Source organism: Xiphophorus hellerii, chromosome 6 (assembly GCF_003331165.1).
Source record: "Xiphophorus hellerii strain 12219 chromosome 6, Xiphophorus_hellerii-4.1, whole genome shotgun sequence".
Lineage (NCBI taxonomy): Eukaryota > Metazoa > Chordata > Actinopteri > Cyprinodontiformes > Poeciliidae > Xiphophorus > Xiphophorus hellerii.
This window is the reverse complement of record NC_045677.1, coordinates 3,850,787-3,864,375: the sequence shown is the minus strand read 5'-3', so window position 1 is coordinate 3,864,375 and position 13,589 is coordinate 3,850,787. Positions and strand designations below refer to the sequence as shown.

General features: G+C 41.4%; 1 protein-coding gene across 3 annotated transcripts in view; it reads right to left on the bottom strand.

Annotated features, from left to right (window-relative positions):
* The window catches only part of LOC116721567 (uncharacterized), a 64,187-nt gene that overhangs the window by 12,264 nt on the left and 38,334 nt on the right, over positions 1-13,589 (bottom strand). For 2 of the 3 annotated variants that reach the window (XM_032565403.1, XM_032565401.1), the window contains exons 48-67: positions 12,990-13,106; positions 12,737-12,910; positions 11,631-11,835; positions 10,745-10,899; positions 10,555-10,667; positions 8,960-9,041; positions 8,722-8,859; positions 8,393-8,561; positions 6,887-7,002; positions 6,226-6,372; positions 5,840-5,944; positions 5,638-5,754; positions 5,392-5,550; positions 5,103-5,264; positions 3,142-3,304; positions 2,860-3,047; positions 2,692-2,784; positions 1,560-1,764; positions 1,292-1,479; positions 209-306 (exon numbers count right to left, since the gene is read on the bottom strand). In XM_032565403.1, coding sequence (XP_032421294.1) covers positions 209-306; positions 1,292-1,479; positions 1,560-1,764; positions 2,692-2,784; positions 2,860-3,047; positions 3,142-3,304; positions 5,103-5,264; positions 5,392-5,550; positions 5,638-5,754; positions 5,840-5,944; positions 6,226-6,372; positions 6,887-7,002; positions 8,393-8,561; positions 8,722-8,859; positions 8,960-9,041; positions 10,555-10,667; positions 10,745-10,899; positions 11,631-11,835; positions 12,737-12,910; positions 12,990-13,106 — 2,894 coding nt within the window. The remainder of the gene's footprint in view (positions 1-208; positions 307-1,291; positions 1,480-1,559; positions 1,765-2,691; positions 2,785-2,859; positions 3,048-3,141; positions 3,305-5,102; positions 5,265-5,391; positions 5,551-5,637; positions 5,755-5,839; positions 5,945-6,225; positions 6,373-6,886; positions 7,003-8,392; positions 8,562-8,721; positions 8,860-8,959; positions 9,042-10,554; positions 10,668-10,744; positions 10,900-11,630; positions 11,836-12,736; positions 12,911-12,989; positions 13,107-13,589) is intronic. The other variant, XM_032565402.1, reaches the window with a different exon arrangement.

Sequence of the window (13,589 nt, the reverse complement as noted above, 5' to 3'; positions counted from 1 at the left end):
CATCTGACCAAGTAGCCTTGTGAACCGCTCCCTGGATGGAAGTCGCCAACATGTCGTCTTTATTTGGCCCAACATTTCAACCGACTGAGGTCAGCCAGGACGTATTCGGAGAAAAAAGGAGGGATACATTCCACCTCTTACACGGTCACACGGTTTCATAAAATCAGGAACTAACGGAGGTTTAAGGCGAGCCTGAGTTATGCAGTACCTGCGGCTGAATGTGTAGAGAGAAGCCAGCCGTTTCCTGAGTCCAGACAGAGCCGTGGCCAGCCTGGCCTCGGCCCAGTGGGAGCTCTGCTGGCCCGCCTGAACCAAACACTCACAGTTACTACACAGTACTCATGGTATTTAAATGTTTTCAGTGACTTTCAGGATTTTTATGAGTCTGCTCTGTTGTAGCACAATTTTACAACCTGACATAAGAAAAATGTCAAAAAAAATATGTCCCAGAAAAATACAGTTAAAGAGCAAACGTTGAGGTTGTGCCATTTTATAGCACAAATAAGAACACCAATACTAATAAACTTTAATTTTGAACAGAACACACCACTGCACTGCAAAAACACAAAATCTTGCCAAGTAGTTTTGGTCTAGTTTCTAGTTCAAATATCTTAGCATACTTGAAATAAGACAAAACTAACTTTAAAGTTACTTGGTTGCATAGCATAGGCGCTTGTTTTAGGTAAATAATTTCTTAATATTGATGAGAAAGTTCTCCATTGGCAGATTATTTAACTGTTAAGACATTTTTCCCTTTTCATAAGTGAATTTATCTGCCAATGGAACTAGAATTTTCTCATCAATATTAAGGAGATATTTAGTTACAATAAGCGCCTATATCTTGCTACAAAGTTACTATTAAGTTAGTTGGTCTTATTTCAAGTGTATTACAATATTTTCTGATGAAACTAGACCAAAATTACTTGGTAAGATTTTGTGTTTTTGCAGTGTGGAACCGGAAGAAATTTTAAATATCCAAAATAAAACCCAGCAACCAAAAACAATAAATAAAATAAAAAATAATTTAAAAATACACACAGGAAAAACCATAAATAAAATTAATTATGATGCTTCTGGAAACAAAATTGCCATCCTACAAATATCAGAATGTAAACTACCAAGCTCATTTTAATTCAGATTAATTGATTGCTTCCCGCAACAACCCAAAAACACAAAGAGAATGAGGTAATGAGGAAACCTTTAAACTCCAAACTTTAGGAGACAAACATGTTTCTGCTTTCAAACACACAAGACCGACAGTGAAAATAACCAGAGGTTGTCGTTTCCTCACCACGTCCAGAGCGGCTGTGAGGGCGGAGGCTCCTGCTGCTGCCAGGGCTCTGAGGTGAGGGTTCTCCAGCTCAGCAGGCAGGACGTCCAGCAGCCTGCCGGTCCACATCCCAACAGCCTCCCTCCATGCTGCCTCCAGCCTCTGGCCCTTCACGTCCTGGTACACTCCAGCCAGGGTCGCCAGAGGCCCTGGACAGGAAGTTCAGACACTGCACTGATGATGTCTTCCTGTCAGTAAGAGGAAGAACTCCGACACCGGAGACACTCACGCCGCAGCTCCTGCTGGCCCTGCAGTGAGGCCTGCTGGAGCCGACCCAGCAGGTCAGGCAGGCTGCTGGTCAGCGCGCGGCGCAGGGAGCTGCTGAGCCACAGGGACAGCAGCCCTGTGGAGCCCCGGCCCAGCAGGCCCTCGGCATGCTGGGAGACGAGGAGAGGGACGGAGCTCCAGTCCTGCAGCAGCCGCATGTCTGCAGGCTGGGGGACAGGAAGCACAGAGTTAATCACAAACACCTGCAGGTCCAGCATGACGTTACTGAGGAAATATTAAAGCTGCACTATGTAACTTTTAGAAAATATAATGTGTTTTATACATATTTGTTAAAGAGGCAGTATGATTTCCAGGCACATTGTGTCAATTTATAGCACTATTAAGTAACTTTGCTACCTTCAGTTATTATAAAAAATAAGCATGTATGAAATATGGCTGAAAGGAAATTTAACGTCATAGTTTGAGAACTTTAAATTGGGACTCTGTTTCTTTAAAAGCTCTATTTCTTTTTACTTCATTTATTTTTATCTTTAACAAGGTTTTTACCAGCATTGCATTGAGAAGTAGCTCCTATAGCGATTTCAGTAGATGTGCAGTTCTACCAGGTGTTTGCTAATTGCTGCTGGCTAGTCTGAAGGAGCCGAATGGGGAGTTGAGGAGGACGTGTGTCCTGTGAGGCTCTGGATAGCTTTAAAGCTAGAGCTCCAAGGAGGATCTGCGTCTCAAAGGCGGAGCTAGGTCCACCCAGGAGTTTTGAACTTATGAATGGTTGCCATGGAGATTCAAGTATTTCTCAAACACAAATGTAAGAATCAAAGCAACACTCTAGGTATGTTTTTGATGAGGGAATAACATTATAACATAATGTAAAGATCAAAAAGGTCAATTTTACATAATTCTGTCCCTTTAGTATTATCACTATGTCTCAAAGTAATCTGTGAAAAAAAAAATCAAGCTCCTCTGGATTCTCCCTGTGGTCATATGGCCATCTTCAAAAGTACATCACTTCCTGGTTAGAGACAACCAATCAGAGTCAAGAGGAGGGTCTTAGCACTGTCGATCACACTTATGTACGTGCTGCTCACAGCTTTTCTTTTTTTAAAGTGACATAGTGCAGCTTTAAGGCAGCAGACCTGTTCAGTGGTTTCTGTTAGAAGATGCTGTAATGCCTTCCTCCTCTCCAGGAGTTCCTTCTGGATCTCAGAGGTTAGGAAGTGAAATCGCTCCTATGAAACGATAAATTAGAGCAAACAGAGTGAAGCAGCTCTATACTGTATCATATCTGAAGACGTTAGGGTTACCTCTGCTGCAGTTAATCTCTCCAAGCAGCCGCTGGCTGACATCATCAGCCTCTGATTGGCCGTTTTCAATGACCAGCTTCCCAGAGTCTCAGTCTCTCTGCAGCGTTCTCTTCTCTGCACCTCGGCCTTAAAGCTGTGGTTCATTCCTGCACACACTGCTGCACTGACGTCCTCACAGAGGCCTGGACCTGCAAAACACACACACACCCACACATATCAACACATGTTGATATTTACTCTTTTTAGTTTTCTGGACTCAGTTAGCAGTGATCCTCTGTTTACTGTTCATGTAGCCTGCAGCGGTCCGGAGGCAGCGGCCCCCCAGTGTTCCGTTGACCCAGACCTGGTGTCTGCGGTCCAGCGTGGCGTGAACCTGGAGGCCGGCCCCGTGGGGCCCCGACAGGCCGCTGCTACCTAGCAACAAGCTCCAGTTACCCACCACCGTCTGGAAAGTTAAAACAAAAAACAAAAACACCGTTATAAGAAGTAAACAAAGAATAAAAATAATAAAGTTTTTGGTTTAACTAAACCTGAAGGTTTTTACATTTTGCTTAATGATCTGAACAATTTAGGTGCGGAAAAAAGATGCACAAAACAGACAATTTGTAGAAGTAATTTTTCACAGCACGTACATGATTTGGATTATTAAACAAATTCATGTCAGACGAAGACATTTCAGTAAATCCAAAATGCTAGTTTATAAAAATATATATATTCATTTCTCAAGAAAAAAAGAAGTCAATCTCTTGGAAAAATTTTATTTTATAATCACATATTTACTCACTGTATTTATATTAACCTTCTGTTACCTATTATCTTATTATATTATTCAACTTTTAATTCATCTTTTACACTTTAGTTTATTTAGCCTTATGCTCATTTTAATTTAATGTTTCCAGATAGTCTAGCATCAGTCTGGAAATTTTATTTTAACCCTTTGATGACTTTAGAAGCTGTGACACTTCAACGTTGCAGAAAATGATTGTTTACTGTGTCGTACAGCAAAAGTAACTTAACCTTTAAACAGGTATTAAACATAAGTGATTTAAAAAAAATTTTTGGTCTGATGTAATATTCAAATTTTAAATGTCCTTTTATCATTAAATGTTAAAAATCTGGTTTAGAGAAGTAACAGTGTTGAAATATCAATCTTTGTCTAATTAATCGCTGTAATGTGTTTTAAATGGTGATGGAGATATTGAAATAAATGGACTTTTCAATAATATTCTAAATGACTGAATGTGTTTGTGGATTTTAATTCATGTTGAACACATTTCTCCCCGTAATTATTAGTAAACTGTTTGACTTTCTATGTTAACTTCTCCATTGAATGAATCTGAAATATTCATTTCACTGCACTCGTTTAAACATTAATGTGTGGTTTAGGTAAAACGTGTTTAATTGTTCAGACGCGAGTCTGATCTGAGAACTCCGACACGCTGAATTCTGTACAACAGTTTCATTTTGTTTTCTTCCACTCCATCTGGGTGAATTTGTTTCTTTTTTTTTTTTAAATCGCTCAATGTTTTCTGAGGTGCTCGGTTTTATTGGAGGAATTCCCGCGCTCTGGTTCCAATAAGACGGCAGATCTCACAGATTTACAAGGTGACACAAACACTCTCCAGAACCGCTGGGAGGAGTTCTGCTGAGTATTAACAGAACTCCTAATACTGGGAACCTGTTTGAAGGTTAAGTTACTCTTGCTGTACGACGCAGTAAACAATCATTTTCTGCAACGTTGAAGTGTACAGCCTGGACACCAGCTCCAGTAGTTCATTTCTCAAAGTCATATTTTCACCATGACACGTCATCGTTTCACACTAAATGTTTAGATAGCAAGCAAAATACGCTAAAGATTTAATTAGCAAGGTAAGTATTTTGTTCACATGCTAAATATTTAGCTATACGTCCAAACTAAATATTTATATAGCAAGTCAAATAAGCTAAATATTTAGCTTTCAGCTTAGCAAGTTACATATTTAGTTTACAAACTAAATGTTTAATTTGGAGCAAAATACTTAGCTTGGCATAAAAATGGATTGCCATTTTTATCTCTTATTGCTGCTGATTTTTGACAGTAACTTTAGAAACCACACTCCATAATCCGAAAGCATTTGGCTGCACAGGACTTTTTTTAGGGCCGTGAGAGTAAAGGAAGCTGAATCCAATGGACATGATCCTTTTTAGAATTTTTTTGGAACCCATAGATCATTTATCAAGTGAATATTCAGCAGTATCTTTACCTCGGTATAGAGAGAGATGTTGGTCCCCTGGGCAGTGGAGGAGTTGGTGAGGGCGAGCGTGAAGCGGGACCGGAGCGGCCGACCCGTCACCGAAACGTTACACTGACTGTAGAACAGCTCCTCTCCTGAGTTCACTCTGTGGGACCCGGACCACCAGAGAGTCTGACACACACACACACACACGCACACAGGGTATGTGGACATCTTTAGACACTGCCAAATCATTTTAGCAAGAAGATCACTTCCTCTTCCTCTTCTAGTTTCCATGGTTACCAGTGTGAGGACTCACAGGCTGTTCAGGACAAACTCCCAGCTCCACTCTGTGCTCCAAGCGGTCCCTGAGGTTGGTCAGGACTTTGGCCAGGAGCATGTGTGAGTGGCAGGGTGCAGGGGCCACTCGGTCTAGATCCACGTACAGCTGGAGGCCGTACAATCCCTCAGCACTTTTCTGGAGGAAGACAGAGAAACAAAAGAGGAATGGCTTCCATTTAAAAGCATCCTGAGCTTAAACGGTAACAGAGAAGCAGAGTAGTACCTGGTACGTCATGTCCTGCCTGAAACTCTTGTTGTGCCATGTCACCTCTGCCGTCTGTGAATACAGGTTTCCGCGGTAACCCATCGATACGCAGCCCTTTCCAGAAGACACGGCCATCTGCAACAACAGACATGCACTTCATGCTCCTAAAAAGCTGCATCCCATCCTACCCTGACCTTTGACCCCGCAGAAATCCACAGACCCGCTTGGCTGAAAGCAGAACGCACGCCCGGCCCACGCTGGAGCTGAGTTTGTTCAGGGTGAGAGAAATGTTGACTGGAACGGCACCGTCCCAGGACAAATGGGTCTGCAGAACACACATTCACGCACACCCCCCCACACACACACACACACAATTACTACCTGGATGGCTGCCTTACACACACTAGAGGTTGAATCAGACTTTTTCCATCTCTTTACTATGACAGTGTATTAGGGCCATTGTAGATAGGGAAAAAAAGGAGTAAATTTCTGCCAAAAAAATTAGAAATTTTCTAGAAAAAAAACCAACAATGGATGGAATCTAATGGAGCAACAAAAAGCAAAGTGTTGTGAGACTGAGTGCAGTGTGTGGAGCTGGATGTGTACCTGCAGCCTGCTGCTGCTCTTCCTGGGTGAGCGGAGTGACAGAGTGTGCAGAGACAGCTGGCTCAGCGCCGAGCAGAAGGGATGTTTCAGCTCCAGCTTCGTCTCGTTTGTCTCCTCGGAGAGACTCCACGACCTGAGAATGCGCACCTGCACAAAAAACATAATAAAAAAAAGAAGAAAACCATGACCTTTAAACTCTTTATGACATTCTGGAAGAGATAGAAAAGGAAAATAAATAGTACAATTACAGAAACACGTAATTGGTAAGTCACGTTACTGCTTGGATTTTAATTGGTGCGTTTTGCATCCAGTGAAAACAAACATGTTGACAAATAAACTGGATAGTGTGCTGTAGGTTTAGTGATATTTTCACAGTTGCGGTCTTGACTGGTCTTGAAATAAAATCCCGAGTCCTCAGCGCCCGAGACCGAGACAAGACCAAGACCAAATGCGGTCGAGTCCAAGACCATCAAAAAATGGTCTCGAGACCAAGACCGGTCTCAAGTACTACAACACTGCTTTCCATACAGACTCATTGTTGCCTAAAAATATATGCTTTTTGTTTATTATTTTCCTTACAGACGCATTTCAGAAAGAGAAACTTTTGTCTTAAGGTGTGTTTTTCTTTCCACCGGGGTTGAGACACTTTGTTCTTTCTCACCTGCTCCAGAAGTCCCTGCCTCTTCCAGCCCAGTGAAACGCTGTCCAGTCGGCTGTGGGAGGAGCTCTCATGCACCAACTCCAGACTGCTCAAACGGGGGAGGCCGCTGACCTGGACTGATGGGAAGAACAACAAAGAAACTAAAAATCTGTATCCAGCTGCATCCCTCTAGCGAATCGTGCAGAGACTATCTGTGAGCAGGTACCTTTAGGACAAGGATTAGGAACAGGACACTAAACAGAACAGAGACAATTACCGAGAATTACCAATTGACCGAGAAAATTACAGCGTAGTCCTTTGGGAGTACACAGCAATTGTTCTTCTAGAGAACAATTTTATGCATTACTGCCAAGAAAGCAGAAGAGCAAACATTTAGACGGCATCCAGCTTCGGCCAGAATGCAGATGAGAGAACCTCGGAGAAACTCCGCAGAGTTGTCGACGCATGCGCCGACTCTCCACACCCACAATGGAGAACGGAGGGTGAGCCAAAAACAAGACAATCGCTTCCAGAAAGGCTCACAGAAGTCTGAGCTGCCAGCGGAGTGTGACCAGACGACAATAAAAAGCATCTGAATAGCAGTATATTACTGAAGAATAAAAAACAATAAAAAACCAACACTTTATAGAAGAGTGTCAGAATATTGTTGAAAGAAACCAAAATAAAGTCTTCAATAGTCTTCAGAAAGGGAAACTCACATATATAGATGGGAAATATCTGAAGCCTTAGTGTCTTTCTTGGTGATTATCGCTTACAGGTAACAGAAAAGGAAAATTCAGCATCTCAGAAAGTACAAAAATAAAAAATAAAAAAAATGTAAACTAATGTTGTCTGAACAGCTAATTTACTCCTGAGACTCCAAACGGTCTCTTACTATGGACCAGTAGGACAGGCGTCCACAAGATAGTTAAAAACACTTCACAAAAATACTGTCAATTCTTGAAGAAGCTGGCGGTTTACAGAGTTGTATCTCCAAGAATATTTATAGAAAGTTGAGTGGAAGGAAAAAGTTTAATTTCCTGTGACACTGAATTTTCGGGGAGGGGGTTTGCCATCTGTAAACCATAACTATCACAATTACAAGAAATAAAGGTTTGAAATTATTTGTGTGTTGTCTATTTAATGTGAGTTTCAGTTTCTGAAATGAGTGACAAAAAAATAGTTTTTTATTTTATCAACATGCTTGGACCTGTACTTTCTCCATACACTGCAAATAAGCTAGAAAACAAATTGAAAAAACTCCAAAACAAATACCATCAAAGGTATTGACTCAAGAGGGCTAAATACAAATTGTATTGAAAATCCATGCATCACTGACAATCATTTAGTACTTTTTGTTTGTTATTAAATTCAATTAAAAATAAAAAAATTAAAAAACAATTAAAAATTCCAATATTTTGCGACATTTGCAGTTGTGGCTTCAGGAAAATAAAAAAAAAAGGTCTATGAACATGTTTACGGTGCACCGTGTGTGAGGTTATGTAAAGTGTGTGTGTTGGTGTTTACCCTTCAGAGTGTGGTTGCCTGGTTCCAAGTCCAGACCTGGAGCAGCCGAGTGCAGAGCAGACAAGCTGAACTGGTGGCTGCCCCACACGGTGGCCTGCTGGATCAGGTGGCGCCACCTTCTGGCCTCATACATCGTACTAACTGCGACAAGTCTGGGCACAGGCTGCAGCTAACACACAAACACACTTACATGTTCTTTAGGAGAAGCTAATCAACATAATTCAAATCATTTTTCTTGATGATGGACAAACTTATAAACTTATAGGACAATGCAATCTGAACATAGAAATATTTCTGCAGAGTGAACTGATAGTTTATCTTAGTGGTACCTGTGGGAAGGAGTGTCTGACCTCCACAGTCTGCCTGTAGCCGCCCTCCATGGCTGCCAGCTCCCCCAGAGCCCACAGCTTCCTCCTGCCTGATAACACCTCCACCAGCGCTGCCACGTTGGACTGGGACTGGTTCAACTGGGAAGGGAATGAGGATCTTAAGGGGCAGGCAACTCTACTTCAAAAGTGAAGATGTGGAAGTCGGACCCTCCGCCTGGCTGAAATGGAGTGAACCCACCTGAGAACGGAGGTGGAGCTGGGGGGGCAGGTATGGCAGCAGCTGGGGGGCGCTGTGGACCACGTTCACCATCAGTTCCTTGCTAGATATCACAACAAAGGTCAGCTATGGGTATTCATATTATTAGTATTTCACATTACATTTAGATCACCTGGCATTTTTTCTAGTTTTTCTTTTTTGTGCATAAATTTGAATATTTTAATGTTTATGCAAATTGTATAAAATTTGGCCCAGTTGAGTGTTTCATTTATATTATAAATGTTATGTTATTAATTTGTATTTTTCACAAGACTTTCAAATTCAATAAAGCTACCAGTGTCACTTTAATAAACTCAATATAATAACAGAAGAGCATGTTTATAGACTGTAGGTCTATACAGTCTATGTTTATAGACTGTAGGGCAGCATTAGAAATAGGGGCGCACAAGCACCAGATAAAATACAACTTTCTATTGGTTTCATGCATATGGAGTCAGTGGAGAGTTGGCGCCCCCTACAGGCTGAGAACACAGAGATGTTGTGTGCTTTGAGTCTTTGGTTGAATTCACGCTAGTCCAGTTTAGTTCTACTGTAATTAAACTCTAAGTCGTTTTCCCTAGAAGGTCTGGCTCTGGAACTAAAAAAAAAAAGACATTGGCAACTTTGCAAAAAATAAAAATTAAATTAAATTAACATCAATATTGCTGCCAATTCTTGACATCCTATAGGAGGGGGCGCCGTATAGGGGGGAAAGTTATGACAATTCCAAGGGCCCCTGACCAACAGGGGGCCCTCCACAATTTTTATTTTTTTCCTTCATAGAAATAAAATAAAAAAATGGGGCCCTGTCAATTACAAAATTAATTATATTGTGTTTTCTAAAATTCTTTTTAGCAAGTAAAAATTAAATGTTATCCCTCCCAGGCTAAAAAGCGCCCATTTGCCCTGAACCCCCCTGAATCTGCATGAAATGGTTCGTTCCTGCTTGGAGCTTGACGGTGACGATGTTCAGCAGCAGACAGTAGAAGACAAGAACGACTGTGACAGTTACTATGCTGCCTAGAACAATAATAAAGTTAGGTTTTCAAAATATAGAGAGACAGAGAGAGAAAAGGGTAAAAGTGTTAATTTGTAACCCAGTTTTTCTCCGAGAGGTGAGTAGAGATTATCAACCTTTCAGTTGATTCAGTTGCGTTTTAAATATAGAATATATCTTTAGCAATATACTAAGTGATATGCGTGTGACTTTAGGACCATCACTGCTAATTGATATTTATTGTTGTATGCATACTACTATTATTTACTTATTTTTAATTTTTGTTGTGTGCTATGCTGGGAAAAACAAGTCCCCTGGCCCCACACTTCAGGGATCAATAAAGTATTATCTCATCTTACATAATTAAAGTCAGATCCGACACAGTGCCTATGGGATTGTCTGGGTCAGGATGGATGTTTTTAGGCCTAATTTTAAGACTAAGAATTTTAAGCCTTTTTTTTTTAAGAAATAAAAAATAGCCTAAGGAAAAAAGTATTTTGTTATGTATTTACAGTTTTTAAAGAGAAATCAGAGCTGGCGATCGGAAATCAGCTATAAAATCTTTGAGCACTATCAGTACCTGGGAGTGGCAGTGTGTCCTTGGACAATGAGTGCGAATGAAGAGCTGAGCTCAGGGTCGACGGCCATGGAGGCCCTCAGCAGGGACTCCGTCAGTCTCCCCCAGCCCTCCACCTGAAACCAGTCAGAGGTCGTTAGTAGGGAGGAGCAGCGCTGTGGCAACTTCCTTCTACATGCTGACCTCATTACACCTGGAAGGCAGGGCTAGCTTCTCCTCGCTCAGTGTGCCTCAGTGTGAACCGGGCCTCCTTGGTACCGCCACGCGTCCCCCAGCCCCCGGCCTCCCCCGCCACCAGGAACCTCCAGTCCTGGCGGTGAACGTCTAATGACGCGCTTCTTAAAGGACCTGAAGACGGTTGCAGAAGAGAAGGCTATAGTTAGTGCAATGCATCTTGGGATTTTTCTGGCACTGAATTTATGAAAACTACAATACAGATTATTTATGGTCTCCGGTTTTTAGCTCGGAAAGAGTAGTCAAAATTAGCAATATAAATGGAAGGACAACAGTGACATCTGCTGGTCAAACTATATTATTGTATTTTGCGGGTAGAGACAATAAAGCCAGAAATGTGCAAATTAATACATTAAAATAGGGAGGGTCAAAGTCATTTTCATTCAAGGTCACATGAAGCATCAAGATGAAACTCCTAAAAGCTGAATATGTTCAACTTTTAAAACTCAGAAATTTCCACGTTTTTTTGTCTAGAAAATTCCTGAGATTAATCTAAAAATTTCTGAGATGTTTGGCTGAAATGTACTTCCTTTTTTATCTATGATGGCTCTAATATGCTGTCGTACAAAACAATGTCCGAGCACAGAAAATGTTTTTCTGTGGTGCAGATTTATATTACTACGCTGTGACCCAATCAGTCATTTCCTGGGATGCAGGCAGTGGGTACGGGACAAAGGGAGTGAGCAAATTTCCTGAGGTGACCTATGACCCTGTGAGAACTGGCTCCAGTTGTGGTTAATAATACTTTTGGTTGCCTGGATCCTTTGCCCTCAGAGAAAACAGAAATGCAACTAATTTCTAAACTGAGTCAAATTAGAAGAAGTGAAATGACACAATGTCTTGACCTTTGAACTGCACAGTTAGGACAGTGTCCAGCTTGTGTTGTGTCTGTGTTTGATTGAGAGCAGCAGAAGAGAATGAGACGAGTCCAGCCAGGCGACCGGCAGCTCCGCTGACATCCAGCCCGGACGTTAGCAGCTTGCGTCCGTCCACACTGAGCTCAGCCCTGGACCGGAGCTCAGACAACGCTCCCTTTATGGAGCAAAGGCCCTGGGAGAGAAAACACAAATACCTCTCAATACCAGCACATCTGCTGCTTATCACTATTAACAGGGATGGATGGTATAAGTGGGCTAGTAGGGCTAAGCCCTCCCTGACATTTACAATAAAGTTGTTAAAATAAACAACTTAAAAATAAGTACATTTTATAAATAATGTATCACATTTTGTTAAATTTTCAACAAACCTGGTGTCAAAGCGCAAGGGGAAAATCCCTAGGTCTTTCCAAAGGGCTAACTTCTGACAGCCCCATTCAGCATTACTGTCTGTCATGGCTCAGAATGATTGGCAGGCGTCTAGCCACGCCCCCTCGGTGTGCGGGTCATTGGGGCTAATTTTCGTCAGCCCAGGGCCAGAACCGTGGCCCCAGGATTCATCCAATCAGGATGGACTTTCCTCGAGCTCGAGAGTGTGTGGGCGTGGTTTGGCGTAGACTGAGAAGGAGCGATGGCGAGCAATATTAGCATAAACGAGGTGAATTATTTAGCCTTTTTGCATCCCAGAAAAGTCGAAGGAGTGAGTTTCTCTTTAAATAAGGTAGGCCTCATTTAAAAATATATTGTATCTTGTTTCATTTTATCAGTGTTATTGTGTCCAGTGTTGGGGAATGAATTTGGACAACTGCAGAGGTTCTATGAAATTGGTCTTTGGTATGTTTCCATGGTTGTTTTTTTATGGTTGTCTATAGCAGGTTTTCTCCTTATTTTTCCAATTGGATGGGTCTCTCATTGGAATTAAAAAAAAGAATATATATATATATATATACATATATATATATATATATATATATATGTATATATATATATATTAGCCCACCCTGCAAATATCACCACCAGCCGTCACTGTCTGTTAATAATAATTAGCAATAAAAGCATGTCAACACAAAGCGTACCGATATTCTCAGGGGCAGGCCTCGGTGGTGAAGCCATGACGAATCATGCCACAGAGTTCCCCTCACTTCTTTGAGTTCAGGAATCGTCTTCAGCTGCAGTCTGAGTCCTGACTGCTGAGCTCCACACTGAGACTCCAGGCTTAGGATCCGTCCTTCAGCAGAACCAAGTTCTACCTGGAACATACAACCTGAGCTCAGTGACCCCGCTCCCAGAGCCAACCCATTGTTTTTACGGTGTGAAAACCAAGCCAACCTGGACACTGTTGCTTCCAGGGACTCCCAGCTTGCCCAGATAATTCACTGCATGTTTTAGCTCACCCTGCACCCTCACAGTCTCGGATGTCTTTTCCATTTTCAGCTCTTGAGAAAACTGGAAAAAAAAAAAAAAAACTACACGTAGACTCATGGCAAAAAAGAAATGATACCCATTTCAAGTCTGGGTTTTATGTATTGTGACGGTAGCAATAGTTTTCTCTTTAACAGGTTCTAAAAATAAACATTTCATATCAAAACAAACAGAAATGGACAACAGATTCTTATTTGGTAATGATAAAAGGAAAACATGTTTACAGGGAAAAAACCCAATGAAATAAACAACACATTGGGTTGTTTTTTTCAACGCAATGAAAAAAACATTCATTGGGTTGTTTTTTTCCCAATGAATGCAAAAGCTCTACTTTTTAGAGCTTTTGCAGAAATAGCTCTAAAAAGTAGTTTTCTCAAAGGCATTTTCAATTTTAACCAACACTTCTTTACCCCATTAATCCCATTCCTTCAGTTTATCGGGGTTTGCAGGTATTTGATCCATCAGAGCTTTCTGAAGCTCTCATCTCAGCATTTGAATATAATTGAC